This window comes from Mesoplodon densirostris, chromosome 20 (assembly GCF_025265405.1).
Source record: "Mesoplodon densirostris isolate mMesDen1 chromosome 20, mMesDen1 primary haplotype, whole genome shotgun sequence".
Taxonomy (NCBI): domain Eukaryota; kingdom Metazoa; phylum Chordata; class Mammalia; order Artiodactyla; family Ziphiidae; genus Mesoplodon; species Mesoplodon densirostris.
The window spans coordinates 31833215-31856537 of NC_082680.1; the positions used below are offsets into that span (position 1 = coordinate 31833215).

Genomic DNA, 23323 nt, shown 5'->3' on the forward strand with positions numbered 1-23323 from the left:
TAGAACTAACATAGGACCCAGTCATCCCACTCCTGGACATATATCCACAAAAACAAAAACACTATGTATGCTGAAAAGATATATACACCCCAATGTTCATAGCAGCATTATTTACAATAGCCAAAACGTGGAAGCAATCTAAATCATTCAGATGAATGGATAAAGGAGATGTGGTGTATACACACACACGCACGCACACGCACACACACACACACACACATGGAATACTACTCAGTCACGAAAAAGAATGAAATGTTGCCATTTGCAGCATGGATGGACTTGGAGGGCATTATGCTAAGTGAAATTAGTCAGAGAAAGACAAATACTGTACGATGTCACTTAAAAATCTAAAAAAATACAACTAACTACTGAATATAACAAAAAAGAAGCAGACTCATAGATATAGGAACAAACTAGTGGTTACCAGTGGGGGGGCGTGATGGGGGATGGGGAAGGGGGTGGTACAAACTGTTGGGGGGAAGATAGATAGGCTCAAGGATGTCTTATACAACACAGGGAACGTAGCCAATATTTTGTAAATGGAAAGGAACCTTTCAAAACTATATAAAACAACAGCTAAAATGAATTGAAAGCTGGCCTCCTCTCTACTGTCTAGGGTCCTTGCTCCCGCCAAGCTCAGCAAGCAGGCACGCAACGTGGCCAGTGGTATCGGCCCTGAGCTAGGTGTCCCGAGTCCTGCTTCCAGATCCTCTGACTTCACTGAGTCTCTTTTCTTTCTCTCCACCCACCTGGAGCCCCACACACAGGTAAGGGGGCAGATGTGGGTCCTCAGAGCCCGGGGGACCACGGGAGAGGGGAACAGAGTGATGGGATGGGGTGCCCCACTTGGGGCTCTTTTCTGCTTCTCCAGGAAAACTACTTATTTAAAAGAGACGGAAACAAAAATCAACACATCAACAAACAAACTTCCCCATGGCTGCGGAAGCCGCTGCGCCCCGGGGCCGAGTTGGCCTAAAGGAGACCCCTGGGGAAGCTGGTGGATGGGCAAGGACTCGGATAATGACGGGGACAGAGCTTCTTGGGCAGCAGGTGTCTGACCACATCCTGGGGCGGTGCGCCAACTGCAAAGGCACGCCTACCACTCAGGCAGCCAGCGCTTCCTACGTGTTTACCAAGCTCCTGGCTGCAGAACCGACAGATTTTGGTTAATGGGCCCCAGGACGCCCCGTGTGAGGTGCATCCCTTCCTGCTGAAGACAGTCAGGACCCCGGGGTTCCGGGCGATGGCTCTGGCTCAGTCTGCTCCCCAGCATCCGGCTTCCTGGCCAGGCGTGCCCTTCACTGGCAGAGGTCAAGAGGGCTGACCCTCTGAGCCCACATACTCGCTTGCCCCCAGTTGTCCCCCCAGAGCTGGGAAGAAGCAGGAGGAGTCGGGAAGCTGGGCGGGTCCCCCCCCGGATCTGCCCAAGAACGGAGGTCACCGCCCTGCTCATGCTCCAGGCATCGGGGACTGATGTCACCGCCACTGACCAGGGAAGGTGGAAGACGAATGTCACCCGGCCTATGATCAGAGCTCCGGCACCAGCACAGACACTTCAGGACATAGAATGCTCGAGCTCACGGCCACCACCCGGCCATTGCAGATAAGCTGGTACTACGCAGGAGGCACCTTGTCACCTGTCAGCACCCGTTTTGATCTTTGATGGACAGATGTATAGACACCGTACACCCAACAGCTACAGTGCCAGTTTGTCGTAAATTGAGGGTTTGCAGCGAAACCATCCTTAACACGGCCTGCACGCGTGACTAACTACTACTGGTAGCCTGAGGGGCTGACACACCCTCTGTATGAAGAATTTCATTTGCTGGCCAGTGAGGAAAGATGCGGTTTCAAGATCCAGGTCCCCTGAGCCGTTTTCTGGCGTTCTGATCTACGCCAGTCGTGATTTCTCCAAAGTTCCTCCCTCCTGTGAATGCAGCTTCTCATGCCCCACGTTCAACAAATAAACGGTTTTTAAAGGGTCCTTATTTTCTAAAGCGCTTCAGATGAGCTGCTGGGGCAAACCCATCCATGTGCTGGAGACCTTCGGGGCACTGCAGGCCAGGGGCACAGAGGGGGGCTCCACGATCGCTCCCGCCACCCTTTAGAACCTGTTCCAAAGATGCCTTGGGAGCCGACCTTGCCCCACATCAGCAACTGACTTTCCCTGGCTTGGCTGAGGGGAGACATCCTCTCACCTCTGAGGCTCTAGACACTGCACCTTGAGGCTCTTGGTTTTCTGCGGTTCTATTCCCAAGCTCACTTATAATGTTAGAAATCAGCCTTGTAACACCCCTGCCCCCAGCAGCTAAACAACAGAGCCACTGGCTGTATTTGGAGCTGCTCCCTGCTTCCCAGGGGCCACCAGGAGCCAGGCCCTGCTGTGTGTGACACGGCGCTCAGCGGGCCACCATCTCACATCTAGAATTTTCTCTGCCAGGCCAGGTGCTCCAGACCAACAAGGCTTTTTCTGCCTTACAGATGCCTTCCAAGATTCGCGCATTGGTACTCACCGCGTGAAGCCGGCTTTCTTTGTCTGCGAGTCCATCACGCCTTTGACGACCACCGCCCTCTGCTGCCACCTCCCAAGTCCACCTTAGGGACCCCGGTACTGACCGCAAGTGTCAGGCATCATCCTTAAGGGCCTTCCAGAGACCTGGTAAAGTCGGTGCAGCTATCATTCACCTTGTAAGACAAGAGGACTTAGGCTACAGGTTTCCAAAAGACACCAGCTAGTAAGTAACGGAGAACCAGGACTCGATCTCAGGTAGGTTGGCTCTAGAGCCCTAAAGTGAGTTCAGTAGCGTGCCCCCCAATTCACATGCACCTGGACCCTCAGAATATGGCCTTATTTGGAAATGCAGTCTTTGCAGCTGCAATTAGTTAGGATGAGGCCACACTGGATTTGGTGGATCCCAAACCCAACGACTGGCGTCCTTACAAGAAGAGAAGAAAGGACACAGACACCAGGGAAGAGCCTCGTGGAGACAGAGTGGAGACTGGAGTCATGAGTCAAGGGATGCCGGGGACTGCCGGCAGCCAACAGAAGCCAGGAGAGGGCCCTGGAGCCGAGTCTCCCCAGAGCGTCCCGTGGAGAGCACCCCGCCTTTGGTGAGCGGCAGGGCCACACGCTGTGGGCGGCAATGTCATCGTCCATACCCACAGGGGTATGGACAGGCCAGGGGACACTGGGTAAAGGCCCCGATGACCATCCAGGAAGAAAGGACACAGCGAGTGTCTCATCGCATAATCACAGCCCTTCCTCCTTGAGGTCAGACACCCTCCCAGACGCCCAGGAACCTCTTAAACGAGTAAGGGTCAGTCATGCGCCGCGAGTAAGAAGTGGCCAAGCCAACCCAGGTCCAGGCCCCCCTCCTCCAGCATAGAGGCCCCCGTGGACCAGTTTCTGTGATGAAGGTCAGGGTAAGATTTCCTTTGAAGAAAGGTTCTGCGTCGTGGTGTGTGTGTTTAAAGAACACTGCGTTAGGACACGGAGCACGTTCTGAGAGCGACATGGGATTTAAGAGGCCATCCAGGCAAAGTCTTGTTCCAGAGATCAGAGAACAGGGGCTGAGAGGAAGCAAGTATCCGGCTCATCAGGAGCTGGAACCAGGACCCCCGCTGCCCCCCCCACCTCGATCCCCAAGCGCTGTCCTTCAACACACACTCCGTCTCAGAAAGAGGACCCCCGGCCCCTCGGGCTCCAACCGCAGGTAATCACACAGTCCCCTTCCCTCCTCTCCAAAGGCAAACAACCCTCCCCCTGTTCCAAGGCCAGAACAAAATGCCCCAAACCGGAAAACCAAGCTGCAGCCGGGCTGCAGTACAACCCCGGCTTGCTCTCAGGTCTGTTCCTTCCTCCAAGAAACGTGGCTGCAGTGAAGGAGGAAAGCCGGGGCCAGAGGTCCCTCTGCCAGTCCCCCCACCCTTTCAAGGAGAACCTGGCCCCTCACTCTGACCCAGGGCCACCCATCAGGCAGAACAGTAGGCTGCGGCCCAGCACTCCATCCCCTCCGGTCCAGGAAACCCTTCCTGAGCCATCCTGGGGCCTGTCCTTGTGAGTCCCAGACCTGCCTTCCTCTGGGGGCCTTTGGGGGTGAGTCAGGGGCTTGGACAGCAGGCTGCACTCCCCAGGAAATGGGCTCCCAGGCCTCACACCCCCGTGACAACCAGACCCGGGGGGAACGCCAGTGACCCTTCAGGCCACTACACACGTAGCTGCGTGTCGGTTTCCTGAGCCAGGGTTTTTTGGGGTGTGGGCCCCCCTGGAATTTCCACGCTGAGGGCTCCCAGGGAGGAAGCAGGCAGCTTCTCAACTCTGGCTGGGGTTCCTCATTCTAAGGCCCCGGGGCCAGGCAGGAGCACAGAGCGTTCTCGGCTGGTCCAGACTGGATTCCACCCCCCAACCCGCTCGGAAAGGGGGGACCAAGATGGGGATGGTGAGCAAAAGAAAAGGAAAGCACCGGTGCTCTGCGGGGCCTGAGTAATCAGAACAAGGAAACCTGCCAGAAGACACATTAGGTCTGTAAGGAAAGAAGGCTGCAGGCGAAGAGCTGTCAGTCACGAGCAAACCCACACCAGCCAGGGAGCCCCGTCATTCCAGAGAAGCCGGTCCCGGGCTCCGCTGCCCCCAGCGCCTCACACACACACACCCTCACACACACAGTTACACAACTGGGGAAGCCAAGTCCCCAGGAAAGCTGAAACCCGGAGCGGGGGGTGGACCAGATGTCCCGCCTGCATGAAGGCAAGGGCAGGAGGGAGGCCCGCCCCGGCCTGCACTTCATTCCAGGTCTGTCGGCCTCCTCCCTGGCAACCGGAGGACCGGTCCCCAGGAGTCAGGAGCTCCAAGCCATCTTTGTGGTCTTCGCCACAAAGACACGCAACTCGGACCAGCTTCGAGGTTCTGCTGTGCACACCAGAGCCGGCCTTTCCCTCCTGAAGCGTCTACGCGTGAGGGCGGGGGGGACTCGAGGCTGGCATCCCAAGTTGCTGGGTGACTTGACCAGGCCGCAGGCTGTCCCTCCACCTTCCTCCGGAAAATCAGCCAACGTCCTCCTGAGAAGGAAGGTTCGCCCTCCGACACAGCCACCTTCCTGGGGAAGCCACCAGCAGGAGTGCCACCAGCAGGTGGCCTGCGGACCACGGACTCTGTGGGGCTGGAAGGACCGGAGAAGTCATCCTCCTGCTTCCTGCCAGATGCAGGCCTCTTGGGTTCGCAGGCAAGAGGCCACCCCGCCTGTGAATAGCTCCCTGGGGAGGGGGGGACCCCACCACCTTGTCGGTCAAGGTTTTGTTTCCTCAGCAAGCCGGGCTCTACCTGAGCTACACAGCACACGATTTCCCTTGGCTGGACAAGCCAGTCCCAGTTCTCTCAACCACCGTCCTCCTGGCCCTTGTGGTCCTGAGAGGCAAACACAGCCTTGTCGTTTGAAGGAGGAAGTGGGAAGAGAATCACCAGGCCCCAGAGAAAGCGGGAAACACCCAACTTTGACCCTGTAGCACCCAGGAGTGATGCTCACAGCCTACCTGCTGACACTTCACAGCTGCTGCCCACACCAAGTATCTGCCATTGGCTACCACGGGCCAAAGGGGTGTTGAGTGCTCATTCCACAGGCCGGCACCAGTGCAGAGGGTGTCAGTCAAAGCCCCGGGTCACTTGCCACTGAGGGACAGAGGTTCCCAGATGTGCCCTGTCTGCACCCGGCTTGCCAAGGCCACTGGCCCCTCTCGGGGACAAGACTGACGCAAAGTCTCAGTCCCGGACGTTCTGAGCGTCCTCTCCACCTGATGCTTTGAACTTTAGTCTTCAGGTAAGATTTGCTCCCCTTGTGAACCCAGAGGTGTCTGGGGGGTGAAATCAGCGTGTATTTTAATAACCTCTAAAATTCCTTTGAAGCTCCTCTGAGAAAAGCATCACCATTAAGTATCCTGGTTCAGATCTGGTCTATCTGTAAAATGCATTCATTTTATTTTTTCTTTTTTAAGGAAAGCCAAGTGTGTGGCTTAGGTTAGAAATGCTTTAGGGAAGAGAGGCCATGAAGGGTTGCCCAGCAGAGCTGTAAGATGGCACGTGGGACCGCGGCCAAGGTCACAGGCTCGGGGTGGATTTGCAGTGTGTCCTTTCCAGGACACATCGGTACAATCTCATGGGGTCTATCCACCAGTTCTGAGAAGTATACACAATTATCCCGATTTGGCAGGTGAGAAAACTGAGGCCCAGAGAACTGGAGTTGGCCAGAGTCTCGTGGCTGATAAATCATGGGGCTGGAATTGAAAATCGGTTCTGAGGTTTGGAAAGTCCTCCTTGGAAATCACCGTGCCTGCAAACTGGTCTCCCACCAGGCTGTCTTCCCCGCACAGGTGGAGAGGGTCCCCACTGTCCCTGGGTTTCTGAGGAAGCACGGGGGGACACGTCCAGGAGAGGGGCTGAGGTCGGGGCGCCCAGCAGCCTGCCAGGCCCCGTCACGGGATGCAGACCTGCCGTGGACCAGTGCTGCTCCCAGGCTGGGGGTCCCACAGCTGCACCCCAACCCAGCTCCTCCACGACGGCCTCCCACTCACTGCTCAGCTCTTCCACACGCGCCTGAGATGGAGACCCAGGTCCTTGGCAAGCAGGGAGGTGCCAGCAAAGATATTTAGCAAGAAACCAAGTCACAACACTTTGCGGAACAAAACCATAAGATTTCAGAGCTGGAAGGAGCCTTAGAGGTCATCAGGGTGACCCCTTCAACTTGCTTAATAAGGAAACAGGCTCAGAGACGTCACTGACTGGCTGAGTGGCAGCGCTGGGTCACATCGCAGGACTCCAGGACTGGGGCGATTGTCTGTGACATCCCACTTTATCTCCTCGCACAGAAGTTTGTAAGCTTGTTTTATGGTTGCGTTTTGTGTACAGGTGGGTAAACTGAGTCACGGAGCAGTGAAGCGGCTTGCCCAAGCTGACACAGTAGGTGGTGGGACCGGGCCTTGAACTCAGGCCTGTATGGCACCTCAGGCCGTGCCTGTTCCTCCGGATGGACTTTTTATATCCCAGGGATTACACCATGCCCTTCACGACAATCCCTGTGAACCGCTGGCATCTGCCGAGGAGGTGGTCTCGCCCAGAGAAGCAGCAGTTCTAAACAGACTTGCTGCAAACACCGAAACCAAACAAAATCAGCCTGGTTGGCATCTGGAGGAATAAACAAAACACGGGGACTGGAGGAGGGCTCGCCGACCCGCAGAGATGGCCCTGGGCGCGCCTGCTGCCCAGAAATCCCTGCCAGGCTCCAGAGCCTTCCCGAGTCCGGGGAATCGGCGGCGGGTTCTGGAAGGCCTCTCTCTGGAGCAACGGGGAAAGGAGGAGGCCCCTGACCTCGGCCGTGGAGACTCAGCCCCCGGAGGGGTGACTGGCACCCACGCTCACCAGGCAGACACGCTGTGCACAGATGAGCGTGCTCAGACCTACCCACACACTCAGACGTGCGCACACACAAAAACCACACTCGCACCCCAGCCGAGGCCTCCCCCGCCCCCGCCCCCCTGTGGCCGCAGCCCCTCTTGCCTCCCCCTCCAGGAGGCCCCGGACCCCTGAGTTGACTCGGCCCCACCATCGCAGGCCTGGCTCCACAGGCGCCGAGCGTGCTGCCCGCCCGGCCGCTAACGAGGTCTGCAGAGCAAGTCAGGAGTTTACGACGGCTCCTAATGACCGCCGCTCTCGGGAATGACCCGCTCTGCGGTGACCCGCGTGTGGGCTGATGACGCTCTCGGGCTCCTGCCCCGCGCTCCCCAACGGAAGTCTCCCGGGGCCCTGACCACAGCAGATGGCCTGCCCGGCTGCCCAAGCCGCGTGCCGACCTCATCAGAACGGCCGACAGCGGCGCCTTGCAGTGGGTGGCCCGGCACCGGCCAGCGCTGCCCTGAGCCCACAGGCCCGCCTGTCCTAAACCTCTCACCCCTGACACCTGAGGCTCTGCACATCAACGCTTTGGATGAATGAGCACCTCCTCCTTCAGTTTTCCTCCTCCCCCTCTTCCTCCCCCCTCCTCCCCCTCCCCCTCTCCCTCCTCTCCCTCTCCTCCCCCTCCTCCCTCTCCCTCCCCAGCCCCTCCCTCTCCTCTTCCTCCCCCTCCCCCAGCCCCTCCTCTCCCTCTTCCTCCTCCTCCTCCCTCTCCCCTCCTCCTCCTCCCCCTCCCCCAGCCCCTCCCTCCTCCTCCTCCTCCTCCCCTTCTTCTTCCCTCTTCCCCTCCTCCCCCAGCCTCTCCCTCTCCTCCCCTCCCTCCCCTCCCCCAGCCCCTCCCTCTCCCCTCCTCCTCCTCCCCCTCCCCCTCCCTCTCCTCTTCCTCCTCCCTCTCCTCTCCTCCCTCTCCTCTCCCTCCTCCTCCTCCTCCCCCTTCTTCTCCCCTCTTCCCCTCCTCCCCCAGCCCCTCCCTCTCCTCCCCCTCCCTCCCCCTCCCTCAGCCCCTCCCTCTCCTCTTCCTCCTCCCTCTCCTCTCCTCCCTCTCCTCTCCCTCCTCCTCCTCCTCCCCCTTCTTCTCCCCTCTTCCCCTCCTCCCCAGCCCCTCCCTCTCTTCCCCTCCCTCCCCCTCCCCCAGCTCCTCCCTCTCCTCTCCCTCCTCCTCCTCCTCCCCCTTCCTCTTCTCCCCTCCTCCTCTCCCTCCTCCTCCTCCTCCCCTTCTTCTTCCCTCTTCCCCTCCTCCCCCAGCCCCTCCCTCTCCTCCCCCTCCCCCCTCCCCCAGCCCCTCCCTCTCCTCCTCCTCCTCCCTCTCCTCTCCTCCCTCTCCTCTCCCTCCTCTCCCTCCTCCTCCTCCTCCCCCTTCTTCTCCCCTCTTCCCCTCCTCCCCCAGCCCCTCCCTCTCCTCCCCCTCCCCCCTCCCCCAGCCCCTCCCTCTCCTCTTCCTCCTCCCTCTCCTCTCCTCCCTCTCCTCTCCCTCCTCCTCCTCCTCCCCCTTCTTCTCCCCTCTTCCCCTCCTCCCCCAGCCCCTCCCTCTCCTCCCCCTCCCTCCCCCAGCCCCTCCCTCTCCTCCCCCTCCCTCCCCCTCCCTCAGCCCCTCCCTCTCCTCTTCCTCCTCCCTCTCCTCTCCTCCCTCTCCTCTCCCTCCTCCTCCTCCTCCCCCTTCTTCTCCCCTCTTCCCCAGCCCCTCCCTCTCTTCCCCTCCCTCCCCCTCCCCCAGCTCCTCCCTCTCCTCTCCCTCCTTCCCCTCCCTCTCCCCTCCCCTCCTCCCTCTCCTCTCCCTCCTCCTCCTCCCACTTCCTCCTCTCCCCTCCTCCCCTTCCTCCTCCCCTCCCCTCCTCCCTCTCCTCTCCCTCCTCCTCCTCCTCCCCCTTCCTCTTCTCCCCTCCTCCCCTTCCTCCTCCCCCTCCGCCTCCTCTCTCTGCTCTCCACCCAAGCCCTTCACTTTAAAATAGGCTCCTGACGCCCCTCATTGCCAACAAGACAAATGTTCCTTTCTTCAGCATGGCATTCAAGGCCCTGAGCTGACTTTTGCCTACGCTGTCAATCTCATTTCTAGATACCCGCCCCCATACGCCTTATAAGCCCTCCACAAAGAGAATCGCCACTCCCCCATATACAGATGACGTCATGCCTATGTGTCCTGGTCTCGGAGGGGTCCACCACTTAGAATATTCTTCCTATGTCCATCTTTTTGGTGAGAAACTCCAACCAATCCTTCAGTGGACAGCACAAGGCGCCTCCTCTCTGGAGCTGTCCCGACCCCTCCCCAGGAAGACCTGCTCCCTCGCCTGTGCTCCCACGGCCCCAGCGCTTACCTGTTACAGGGATTTCAGCGTTGATGACGTGATCTTATGCTTGCCTGTTTTCTCCCCTCTGTCCCCTCTAAACGGTAAGCCTTCTGCAGGTAGGAAGCACACCGCGGTCATCCTGCACGACCACTGTCGTGCGCACTCACTGCTCCCGAGTCTGCACGTGATACAGCCTTCAATTCCGCCGGCATTTAGGACATCTCTAACGCAAATGCGGGACTGGGTGAACCGCTCACTTCCCTCTCAAGGGCAGGGAACACCGTATGGACTGGCACAGAACTGGTGGGTGCCAGGTGCCGAGAGGCAGAACAGAAGCCCCATGGGGAAGCCCCCAGATGAAGCTTTGGCCTCAAGCTGGCTCCAGGAGGAGGGAGGGGGAGGTGCCCCGGTCCTCCTATGAGGTCACCTAGAGACACCCCACCCGCCGAACACACCACCCCCGCCTAAACCTCCACCACGTTTGGATGGAGACCTGATAACGTGGGCCGCTCACCCCCTCAAGGCAGCTCAGTGCAGGCCTTCTCACTAAGAATGCAGTTTGAAAGGCTGCACACAAAAGGATGGACGGAACTGCCCCTACTACAAAGCTCCCCTGATGTGCGCAGGTCAAAGCTATCTTCTGCCTGAGGTCTGACCTTCCTCGCCAAGGGCAGGGCACCTGCAGAGAGGAGGCAGTGCTCTCTTTGGCCTTGACCGTGGGGACGCCCCTCCTCCCAGGCTCTGGGAAGAGACAATATAAACACTCCTGCCTCTGGATGTCCATCGATCCCGAAGTCAGCACACACGTAGCTTAAAGTATAAGCAGGGCCGCGTCCTCCGCAGAAGCCCAACAATCGTCTGTAGGATCAAGTCTGTGCAAGACTGCCCACCTTCTGAGATCGTTAGACTTTTCAAAAGAAAACACACGCACACGTCATATGCCTGTTTTTAAATGAATGCATGTCAAGAGTAAAGGAGCTGTCACCCTAGAGGCTGGGTGCTCGCTGTCACCTGGCACGCTGTGGGCACCTGAGCCTCCGCATCTCAGAACAAAGGCCAGGCCGTGACTCTCTCTAGTCAGCCCCCTCACTTTCGTGGAAGCCGCTGTAGTTGACATGAAGTGAGAGGCTGTCTTCGTAGGCTCGGTCGCCCAGAGCAGATTGCCACACTCGCCCTGCAGCCATGCCCCGCCAGCAGGATCCCTGACTCGGACCCACAGCCATGCTGGTTGGGTCACCCCTGTAACACACCTGCTCACTCCAGCTGCTGCTCCCCCTGGGGCCCCAGCATCCTACCAGCGGGGAACCCGGAACCAGAAAGACCACCTCCTTCCTCACACCTCAACTCAGCCCTTGCGTCCCCGGGTTTCGGCCAAAGCGAGTCCGAACAGGACGCCGAGTCAGCTGCCAGAACCAACAGATGACCTTCTCTACCTGTGCTGATTTACCCAAATCAGGTTTTGTCAACTTAAGAAGTACTATTTGATACCATATGATCTCGCTTATAGGTGGAATCTAAAATATGACACAAATGAACGTATCCATGAAACAGAAACAGACTCACAGACACAGAGAACAGACTTGTCACTGCCAAGGGGGAGGGGGCTGGGGGAGGGATGGAGTGGGAGTTTGGGGTGAGCAGATGCAAACTATTATATAGAGAATGGATACACAACAAGGTCCTACTGTATAGCACAGGGAAATATACTCAATATCCTGTGATAAACCATAGTGGAAAAGAATATGAAAAAGAACGTGTACATATATGTACAACTGAGTCACTTTGCTGTACAGCAGAAATTAACACAACATTGTAAATCAACTATACTTCAATAAATTAGAAAAAAAAAATTTTTAAGTACTATTTATTGAGTCTTAACTCCTTTCCCAGCCCTCACCTCCTGACACCAGGATGCCTTCCTTGACTTTCTCCATTAAACTTCATCTCCTCTAGGGAGCCGCCCTGGATGTATCCAGCCCCCGCAGGAGACCCTGCCCTCCTAACAGGCCTGAGAGTTGGAACCCTGCACTAAAGCAAGAGAACAGGGACTGACCAGCCTGGCTCCAGCCTGCCTCATCCTCCAGGTCCTCAGATCTGTTCGGGACCTGATGGGGAGCTGAGACCACAGGAAGGAACACAGGCCGTCCCTGCCACAGACACAGGCCATCCCTGCCACAGACACAGGCCTGGGTCCAAGAGGCCCGAGTGGAGCCTGAACGGTTGCACGTGCTTATTCCAGGCCCCGATTCCAGCTCTGCGGCCATAGCCATGGAGGTGGGGACTTCCTTCAGCCCTAAAGCCGTGTCCAGAGCCAGTTGGCTTTGCAGTGCAAGACACACCAGCGTGAGCTCATTTTCAAAGGGCTCACAGAGAGCAGAGAACACGTCTGAGGAAACTCCCAGGAGGCAACGTCCCGGGGAAAATGCTGACGGAAGTTCTCCCAGGATAGAGAACATCCCTCTTGGTTATCCTGCCTGAAGGAGAGAGAGCATCGCTTAGGGAAGCTGGTTCCTAATTTTTCCCCTCTGCCAGAGTACTATTCTGGCATCTCTTTCCAACTCACAGACATCCTTTCAGAATCTGCTGTAAAGGATTTCCCTTAATTCCTGCCCTAAAGAAATACTCCTTTATTCCCCTAAATACCCGCAGGCCAGTAAGCATCCATTACCTGCACATAAATCCCTAAGGAGCTGTCAGGACGGCCGGGCCTTACACACCCACGGCTCCTCCAGCCGTGAAAGACCAACACCGTTTCCTCTCAATCCTCAAACGTGAGCCCTGACCCCAGCCCCCAAAGACCTCGCAGGTGACTTCATCGCTTCTAGGGTCCTGGCTTCCCCTCCCTGACCCACCAAGGAAATCAGGATGAGCAGGACCCAGGATGGTGCCTAAATAAGAGGTGGTACCCACAAACACCTTCAGACTCAGCCTTCCATGAGGACCCCAAGACCAGGGTGATCCAGAAGCTCCAGACTCCAGGGCTGTCTGAGAACAAGCAGTATATAACTCAGCAGCCCCTCCCTGAAAAGTCACTATAAATAGCCGCTGCACTATCTCCCTCAGAAAGACCTAGAAGGCTCCGTTTCCTGTCATTCCATCATCACCATTCGTCCGTTCATTCCCTCCCTCACTCAGACAGGTCCTGGGCACACGTGCCTGTGCCGCCCTCACAGGGCTGGATCTGCCCCCTTTACTCCTAAATGGAGCTCTCACAACCCCCAACGCGCGGAGCCAATTTGGTTCAACAAATGTCTACTTGCAAAGAAAACTAAGGTGGCCACTTCTGGATGGGCTGTTGGTGTGATGCAGGGGGAAGCCGGACTGAGGCTTGCCCCCCTCTGAACCAGGAAGTTCCCGGTGCCACACTAAGTGGCACTCGAGCCCAGGGGGGGCACGGCGGGAGTGACAGTGTTGGTGACAGGCCGGGCCTCTGACACAGCAAATCTGTAGCTCAAATATTTATCGTATGCGTCTGGCTTTCACACAGAATTTGCAATCTGCCAGTTACCAGTGTTTACCTTGGTAGAAATTCACGGGAAATCTTCGTCTGAACAGGCCCGGAGTTTATTTTACTGCCAGATAAACAACTTTCTTTGATAAATCATCCATGTGACAGTGTTCCTGAAAGACTAAACAAAGATTTCAAGTGCAATCTATAGGGCTTTGAGAAGCCTTCCAAAGCTAATGCATGTTTAATTGGCTGCTCCAAGCAGGCTGGGGCACGGCGAGGGCCTGACATCTCTTTGGCCATTTGCTCTCCTTTGAAAAATAAATACAGATCGGAGCTTCTGGCTCCTTTCTGAAAAACTGGAAGAAATGTGCCAACACTTAAATGCTCACTTGCTTCTGAATATGGCCTATTTCTCTGGCTCATGGAAGTGCATATCACAGCTGCTGGAAAAAATGTGAAAACTGCCCCAGAGACAGTGCTTGGGAGAAGGGCACAACACGGAGGACTCTAAGGTCTCTCTTAGACCCAATGTATTATGAGCAGAAAAACTCATATCAGGAATAAGATTTCTAAAAATCACTCAAAAACAAAATAACAGAGTTCAGTGGGCGTGTCCTAGAATTAGCAAATGCTCAATCCAAGCCCTACATATTCTGCCGTCATCGTTGTCCGATGACTTCCAGTTTTTAGAGTGACTTTAGGGTGTCATTTCACTAAAGCCCGGACTGTCTAACTTCTAGTATTTATAGGGTTGCTTTTTGTTTGGTTTTGGTTTGGTTTTGGTTTTGTGAACTTCAGCACCTTGAAGCCACATCAACCTTTTAAAGTTTTCCCCGGTGGGGTTTGTAAAAGATTTCTCCAGTTTAATCCTCTACTAAGAAGAAATTCATCAGGACATTCCATTCCATTTCCTAATATTTTGTGCCAAGCTAGCTGGTTTTATTAGTGCTTGAATCCTCCTACCAAGGCCAATCTCCATGCTGAAACAACTCTTCCCAATAAGAAGAGAGAATAACGGTTATGTCTGGAGCAGGTGCCATGTCCCAGGAAATGAACATGCTTGACTGACCCAATTCTCCTCCCAACACAGTCACACAGGAATCACCATCCACAGGTGATAGAAACAGGCTCAGAGAGGTTAAGAGACTTTCTCATGGTCGCTCAGCTCATAAAGGTGGGATTTCATCCAAGTCTGTCTGGCCTGAAGCCCATGTTCTTTCTATTCAACAGCACCGCCTGCCCCTCCACAAAGAAACCAATTATCGCCGAGCTCTTTCCCTGTGTCAGGCACAGACATCCGTCCATTTATACCCGGCAAACTCTTAGAGCACCCAGTGCCCCTTCCCAGAGAGCTTCCTCTCCCATTCCTGGCAGGATGGGAACGTGATGGGCATGAGGGGACATGAAGGAGGAAGAGTGTGGAATCCAGACTGGCTACCCAGCTAAGAGCTGCTGGGAACAAAAAACGGTAAGGGATGCCAGGCAGAGAGTGGCCTTGGGCAATCTGATGACTAACTCCTTTACCTGAGTCTTATTTACCTCCATCTGTAAGCTGAGTGCCCTGGACTGCCTGAACTTTGAGGTCCCATCCAGCTCAGCAGATCTTCAGAATGACAAAGGGGTATGGAGGAGCAAGGCAGCACCCAAAGAAATGGGCGAGCAGCCCCCCTTGTCTCAGCTCATCCTCTACCCTCCCCCTCCTCCACCCACCCCCAGAAAGGCTCCAGAGAACAGAGGTGAACTTGAGGGTAAACCCTTCCCTTGGCTCCCCTTCTCCATGACCGTTTACATACACATCAGATGATAAGGAGGACACGATGCTAAGTGAAATAAGCCAGACACCAAAGGACAAACAGTGCAGGCTTCCACTTACACGCGGTACCTGGACTAGTCAAAGCCTTAGAGACAGAGAGTACAGTGGCGGTTCCTGGGAACTGGGGGGAAGGAGAAGGGGGGTTAGCGTTCGGGTACAGGGTTTCCGTTTGGGATGAAGAAAAATATCCAAAGATGAATGGTGCCGATGGCGGCACAACAGTGTGAATGCGCTTAATGTCACTGAGCTGTACACCTAAAAAGGATTAAAAGGGTACATCTGGGCTTCCCTGGTGGTGCAGTGGTTGAGAGTCCGCCTGCCGATGCAGGGGATGCGGGTTCGTGCCCCGGTCCGGGAAGATCCCACATGCCGCGGAGCGGCTGGGCACGTGAGCCATGGACGCTGAGCCTGCGCGTCCAGAGCCTGTGCTCCACAACGGGAGAGGCCACAGCAGTGAGAGGCCCGCGTACCACAAAAAAAAAAAAAAAAAGGGTACATCTTATGTCATGTATATTTCATCACAATAAGTTTTTTTAAAAAAGGAGGGGAAGGCAGTGAGGGGGGGCCACTCAACAGGAGAATCACGGAATGGCAGGTTGGAGGGCGCGTCAAAGGGCACCCAAACCCCGCGGTCTGGTAACCGACCGTCCCAAGGAATAACCTCTTCGGAGCTGGACTCATCGACAAAGAGGGAGCAGTCACATGCCCCCCCCGCAACCACGTGTCTTGGGTCAAAGAAAGCAACGACTCCAGCAGGATGTGAGACAGGGAAGGGCTGGAAACAACTGAGCGCCTTGGAGCCGCACACCCTGCTCCTCTAGTGAGGGGAGGCCTCATCTGCTGGGGACAAAGGGCTGGGCCACCCGTCCTTGCCAAGCCCCCCGGGATGAACAGTTAGCGAGTCCAGCGGGTGTGCGGGGCCCGGGGCTGGGTTCCTTACACCAGCTCACCTGTTCCTCACCAAAGCCGATGCTGGGTATTAGTGTCACCTTGTAGGGAAACCGAGGCCTGGAGAGGTTCTGAGATGTCCCAGTGTTGCCCGGCGTACGTATAGCGGCAGAGGGGGAAATGAACTCAGCTCCAAGGGTGCCGCCTCCACCCGTGGAGCCTGGGTTTCTGGGTCCTTTCTCAGTTCAATATACTTTCTCAGGGCCAAGTATGCTAACGAAAAGTGTTGCTATTGGCATTTGCCTTATCTAAGAATCTTCCTGCCAGGTACAGCCAAGAGAGAATTAAATGTGCAGAGAGTGCTCACCAGAGGGGGAAATTTGGCTCTTTTCCCAGCTTTTCCTTGCGGTGCCTCAACATGGCTTCAGAGTGCAGAGTGGTCCCCACGGGATCTCGGCCCAAACTGCCCGGGGCTTGATTCCCCCAGCCAGGCCGCCAGCTCTCCACTGGGAGGCCGTGGAATCACCACCAGGACCCACCCAGCCCACTGGAGGGCTGCGAAGGCCCTCAGGGTTCAGCAGTGGTCTCTGCACGGAACAAACCACCCCCATCACGGGCGAAGGATTTAGGACGGGCCACAGGCCACGAGCTGGGAGTGGCATTTCCAGGGCACCTAAAGCTCTGACCCCGTGTTTCCCTGAATGTGAAATGCCATACGGCTCCTTCCAGCTATTTCCAGGTCTGTGGATGGGCTGTGTATTTTAGAGACCTTCACTGACAATAAAAACCAGTTGTTTTCAGCCTGTCAACTCCACCCCGGGGTTACAGTTCCTTCCTCCATGTCTATTTAATTTTACTTTGACTGAACTAGATTTCTAGATATTAGGGCTTTTTTTTTTTTTTTTTTAACATATACACTCAGTCACCCAAAACAGGGAGGCAGTTTCCCTCGAATTTAATAAACAAGTTACACATACTCGCTCGGAAAGACGTTTTCTCCTTTTATAAAAAAGGAAGGCCATAAACAACAAGGTCCTACTGTATAGCACAGGGAGCTATATTTAATATCCTATAATAAACCATAATGGAAAAGAATATTAAAAAAATGTATATATATAACTGAATCATTTTGCTGTACAGCCAAAATTAACACAACATTGTAAATCAACTATACTTCATTAAAAAAAAAAAAGAAAACTGGAAAACAAAATAAAACCAATGCTCTGTTACTTTTTGCCTACAAGGTGCATCTACTGCCAGAATAATATCCTTTGTCTATTCACCGGTTTTCCATAAGTACTAGTGGAATGGGATAATAGTGAAAAAAGAGGCTATACAATGGTTAGGTCAAAAAAAGGCTACGCATACAATAAGTTAAAAAGTAAGTCTAAATTATCCCAATTTCTAGTCATCTGGGAACATTTTAATATTAAATAATTTTTACATTGTTCTTCTCACTTAAAATACAACCTAATCTTGTGATATAAATGTACTTGTTCCCATTTAACAATTGTGAACATTAAGGAAAGGCATTTCCATGCACTCTGTAGAAAATCTAGGATTTGTACTCAGATGCGTGCTTTCTATTATATTTTTGGATTTAAAAAGTTCCTATATTATTCATCTTTGTGAATTTTAAGATGATGCAACATAAAACCAGGTTGTAGTTACTTTAACAGAAAATAAACTGGAAATTAAACCACTCAAAAAAAAAAAAAAAAGGCGAATTTCCATCTCCCTACCTCCCGCACACTGTCATTCACACACACATCCAACGAACTTTTATTTTATGCCTACCGCGGATAAGACACCATACCAAGGACGATTTAACTACACACAGGCCCTGTTTTATTCATTTTAAGACACAGATTCTCTTCACATTTTAATGTGAAGCATGTTTTCTCTGTGGGCGGGGCATCTCACGTGATGGATGGTGTGTCTCACAATCAATGGGTGTCTTAACGTTAGGTAAAATATGGTATCAGAGACAGATCCTGCTCTCAAGCAGCTTACAGACGTTGCAATTACCGTGCTGGCAGCTACCATCTCCTCCTCTGTGGGAGGAAACCCAAGGTTTAGTTTGGAAAGGCTGAGCCTCCTTTTTGCAAGAAATCAAACAATGCACCTCCAAACAGCAGCCCAGCCAAAACACCTTGAAAGCAGAGTGAGCCAGAGTGAGAACAAATTAGTGAAGGTCCAGAAACCGCAGAGAATGTTTCTTCTAGGAAATACTCCCAAACACTAATGGTGAGAGCCAATTTTTTTCTCTTTCCTCTTTGACTCAGTTTAGTGTTGCAGTGTACAGTTTTACTCTTTATGAGGAAACATATAAATGGGGAAAAAAATGCTTCCAGAAGGCAAGGAAAATTTCTAGGGGCCAAGAAATCTTTTTTCCACAACCAGAAAATACTGGGCTAAAGAAGTGGCCACTTGAACTCTCAAAAAAAAAAAAAAAAAAAAGGAGAGGCCAGTACAAGAGGAAGCTCTGAACTGTCTTAGCAGAAGTATATTATTCCACACATTTCTACCAGGAAAGCTTAAGGGTGTTTACAGATCCAGAAGCTAGAAAGAGTGGCCAGAGGCAGGATCCTAACCTCACAGCCATTATAAATCAGATCCCCCATCCCTGGGATAAGCTGAGCTGAAGGAAAGACAGTTATGGGTGCTGAGTTGTTAACAGCAGGATTACTAGTGTGGCAGCTTGCAAATAATATATTGACCTGTCGAAGGGAGAACAGCAGCACCCTGTTGTCATGGAGCAGGAAAAGCAGAGAGAAAACAAGCGGCAGGGCCGGGTGTTCTCACTGAAGCACAGCAGGCAGCCTGGCTGCCATGTTGAATCCAGAGACTTTGCACCATCTAACTTTTGGCCGTCACACATCTGGTGCTTGATCCAGGCTGATCCAGCTGCATTCCTGAGCATCAGCCCACAGGTGTTTCTACTGAGGCTTTTCCCTGCTGGGGGCAGAATATGTGCTCTGAACTGAGGAGGTACAGTGCAGGGGTGGAGAGAACCAAGCAGACCCGCCAGAGAGTTAAAAATGCACCGCCCGGCGCAGTGGTTAAGAATCCGCCTGCCAATGCAGGGGACACGGGTTCGAGCCCTGGCCCGGGAAGATCCCACATGTTGCGGAGCAACTAAGCCCGTGCGCCACAACTACTGAGCCCTCGTGCCACAACTACTGAAGCCCAAGCGCCTAGAGCCTGTGCTCCACAACAAGAGAAGCCACCACAATGAAAAGCCCGCGCACCGCATAGAAGAGTAGCCCCCGCTCACTGCCACTAGGAGAAAGCCCACGCGCAGCAACGAAGACCCAACACGGCAAAAAAAAAAAAAAAAGTGCCACCGGGGAGCCGGTGATGGGCCGGGCAGGCCCAGCTCCACGGGGGCGGCAGGGGTCTGAGGAGGCACTGGCAGGAGAGGGCGAGGGCGTGCTGACCCAGAAGGAAAGCACCCCTTGTTCCTGGAGCTCCCGGGGAGCCTTCCAACAACCTGATGTCTTCCCACAGGGGATGTCAGGGCCGCTTAAAGCAAAGTTTGATCCCTAGAGTAGGGAGTAAAGCATTCTCTTTCTTCTCTGTTGTGTGTCAGCTTGCCCTGCTGCATTTCTTTGTCTCTTAACTGAATCCCATCAGCGTGGCTGACTACCTCCCTTACTTGAAATGAGCTGAGCTAGGAAACAAGTTTCTCAACAAGGCTGCATTCTCCAGGGTGCCGAGAAGGGCAGAGCTGAGCTCAGCCCCTGCAGAGAGAGAGAGAGAGAGAGGGAAAAAAATCCTATTTACTGCCTTATGAGACCATGACACACAGAAAACCCATAAAAGTCTCTCCTGCATCCAGATAAAGAAGCCTGGCATCCAGGACCCCCAAGCACGGAGGAGATAAATGCCTCCAGGATGGAGCCCAGCGGCTGTTCATCTTCTCTTAAGGGGGGAAGGCAGCGTGACAGCGAGTAAAAGAACTCCAGTGGGGCAAGTCAGACGCCTTATTTGTGAAATAAGTGGACTTGATAGGATGACCTGGAGGATCCAGGAGAATTCAAAAGTTCGAGGAACTCAAGAAGGAGACAAACTCCGGGCGAAAGGAACACAGTCCCAAACAGCTAATCAGATTGCCCAGGCCCTGACTGGTTATTAAAATAAGATACAACCCTGGCGCCTGCACGCAGGGAGCAGGGAGCAGGGAGTCACTGCCGCGGGGAGAGGATGTCCCTCCCCAGGGGGCTTACCCCAGCCCCCTCCAGACCTTTCCCCTTCACCCAAAGGTCAACCTTCACACTCAAATTCTTTCCCAAGGTTTGTTTCTTCAGCCCATGTCTAGCGAACGGCTCTAGTTTAACGAGTTGCCACTAAAGCCCCCAACAAATGCAGGTTGGTGGGTTACTGAGAATCTGAACGGGAAGATGCAGATTCTCTTCTCACGGCTGCCGAACAGCCTTCGCCTGGAGTCTCCACAGCGCCCCCTTCAGGCAGTGAGTTCTATGACGCCACGATTCTCTAGGAAATCACGGATTCGTGTTTGGTCGGGGTGAAGAAATTTCTTTAATGAAATTTTCGTCTATTCTAGGTCCGTATCTGAGGACACGGTATCTAGCACAGAGCTCTGCACTCAAGAAATGTTGAGTGACCGACTGGACGCGTGGCTCAGTCAATGACTGGACACACTGAATCTGAGTCGCGTCCTCCGCAAACGCAGTCCCGGGAGAAGTCATCTGAACGTAAAACATCAGCTAATATATTACCTTTCAGAGTGGGCTCTAATACGGTTCCCTGGAGTTGCTGAAACGTCAGGGAGTCGACTTCTAAAAGAGAGTGTGGTGATTTACACTATCGGAATAGGGTCAGTGAAATCTAAAGGCGGCCCCTGAGTATTATCCACACTGCCCCCGGCCCCCCGCAAGGAAGGATGCTTCGGGATAACAGCCACAACCGAGCAGATTCTTCCTGCCACCCCCGCCCCCCTTCAATCACGCAGCAAAAGGCTTCTCATCAGGACTTCTGAGAGATTTTATTTCTGGCTTTTTTCTCGATGCCCAAATGCCTCTTTGGGAAGGAATCTCGCGCCGTTTGCGGAAGGAAAGCTTGTGACAGGCTGGGGCCGCGCAGACTCTGCCGCAGAGACCCGCCAGCCTCGCCGGGCATTGGGCCCCCCTTGATGGAGCAAGGGTGTGAGCCTCAACAAGCAAGTGTCACCGCCGTCGGACGGAAGGGTCATCAGAGTTTGGGAACATTGCTGCAGGTCCCTCTACAATTTATTTGAGTTCATTTAAAATGGCAACCAGAACAAAGGATGTGACTCAGACACAAGCAGTGGAACGCTTGGGAGACGAAATCGTCCCAGAGGTCATTCACCAAGAACCAAGAAGGCACGGAGAGATACTTAATGCAGAAATAGGGCACTAAAAACGTGTGCGTTCTCAAGAAGCTCTCCGTGGCAAAGGGTCAGAATTCGCCAATTCCCGCCTTCAGTCACAACGACAAATACCCTGAGACTACACCTGTCACATGTACCATTTCCTTCAGCTTACATGTGCGCACATACACGTGTGCAGCTCTCCAACACGGCACTTTGCCAGCACGAGGCCCTGTCATGTACTTTATTATGCTTGGTTAGTGAAAACCCAGAGTAGGTAGCCCTGGATGGACGTAAACACGTTACCATCATGCTTTCCCTGGGAGGAATTCTGTAAGAAATCCAGCCTCAGGGACACAACGGCCAGAATCATGAGAACCTGTCCTTGGCAAAGCAGGCCTGGCGGCAGTCACTTCTCAGCATCCATATAAAATCGAGGCAGGCTGGAGGGAGTCGGCCCTTCAAAAGGATGCAGTTCACGTCTACTTTTCCAGAGGACAGCCTCCCAAGGTGTGTGAAGCTCGGACTTCTGCCGGGGACTGTCCCTGAGAGGCTCCCTGAGATCAGCCCCCGGGGCCACATCCAGCCCTTCTCCTAGGGCTGCAAGTGCAGATCCAGAAGTCTCTTTTAGCCCAGAGTGATTTGCGAAGAAGGGAAGGAAAACTCCTCGCTGTGGGATTGTCAGTTTCCTGGCCTGGAAGGACCCGAGAGCCGCCGCACCCACTACCCGCCCGCCCCGGCAGTGCCCCGAGCACATGGATGCTCCCCTCCCAGATCCTGGCCACAGTGGTGCTGACACCTAGGGGTGGGTGGAAGAAGAGCTGTGCCGAGAGGCCAGCCCAAGCCGCCCGGTTTCCCCCAGCTCCTCTACAGCTCTCCCCAAGCCTGCCTCCCTCCACTCCTCGAGAAGGTCCCCCCAAACCTGCCCAGCGATCCCACACACGGAAGAACAGAAGCCAAGTTGGACTTTCATAAAAACCGGCCGGTTCCCCCACCCTATCTGGTCTTCCATCTGCCTGAGAACAGCAGCCGTCCGGGGAGAATGGAGGGAGAGAATACACATCCCCCAAAAGATGCTCCAACAGGCTCTGCACCAGGGATGCGGAACGGGAGCAGCCAGGGACGCCCGACCTCCCGGAGGCGGCCAGGGACGCTTTCTTACCAAACTCGCTGGCACAGAGATGCTCGATTATGGCTTCGGATTTCAGCTCGTTGTCACAGGGAGGACACACCGTCGTGCCTAGGAAGGGCAAGGGGAGAGCAGGAGCTGAGTGACTGCGATGGAACGCAGGGAGGATCTGCCCCTGGGGCCCAGATCAGCCCAGGAACCGGGCTGAAAGGAGTTAAGGGTCTTCTGGAATTTCTGATAGGGCAACTTGAGAAAAGACGAGTCCTGGAGACCAAAACAGACGCATAGTTTCTTGAAAATTTGGGGACTCGAGCTGTTGAATACGGTACAACTATTAAAACCAACATGATGTGAGGCTGGATGGGGCGGGTCCTATGAGTCGTGGCTTGATGGATGTGGTGGGTCCCTAGGAAAAGCTGACTTGTAACCAAACACTTCTACCCCAGTTGTTTGTCCCGTTCTCCCCTCTCCTTGAAATATCCCCTCTGATTCCTGCCCCCTTCCTGTTCCCAAACTCCCCACAAGACGGCCGATCCAGCCGACCAGCTCTCTAGGAGCCAAGAAAGAAAATCAGCCAGACTCACAGACTCCAACCACAGGCCCTGAACACCCCTCCCCAGGAGAGCTATTGCACTGAGCTCCTGCCGGGGGCGGGAAGCAGGAGAAGCTGGTGGGGGCTGGGAACGGCACCAGCCCTGCTGCCCAAGGGAAGGACTTGGCGGGACATGGGAGAGACCCTCTGGAGGCGTTTTCACACTGTGAAGGGCTTTGAAGAGGAGGTGTGTGCGCTGCAGGCATGGGGGCCACTGGGGGCAGCTGAGGCCCCGGGGGACGGGGAGGCCTCGGAGGCCAGGGTCAGCGGGTCCTGCCAGCCAAATGCTGCTGACACTGGAGAGACCCCTGGGAGGTAAGGGGGCTCCGTGGAAGGCAGGGAGAGAGCGGCCCAGTGGAATCGCCAGAAGG

General features: G+C 54.5%; 1 protein-coding gene across 1 annotated transcript in view; it reads right to left on the reverse strand.

Annotated features, from left to right (window-relative positions):
• Positions 1-23323, reverse strand: part of SFRP1 (secreted frizzled related protein 1) — a 42275-nt gene that overhangs the window by 14255 nt on the left and 4697 nt on the right. The window contains exon 2 of the mRNA XM_060086058.1: positions 22394-22471. Coding sequence (XP_059942041.1) covers positions 22394-22471 — 78 coding nt within the window. The remainder of the gene's footprint in view (positions 1-22393; positions 22472-23323) is intronic.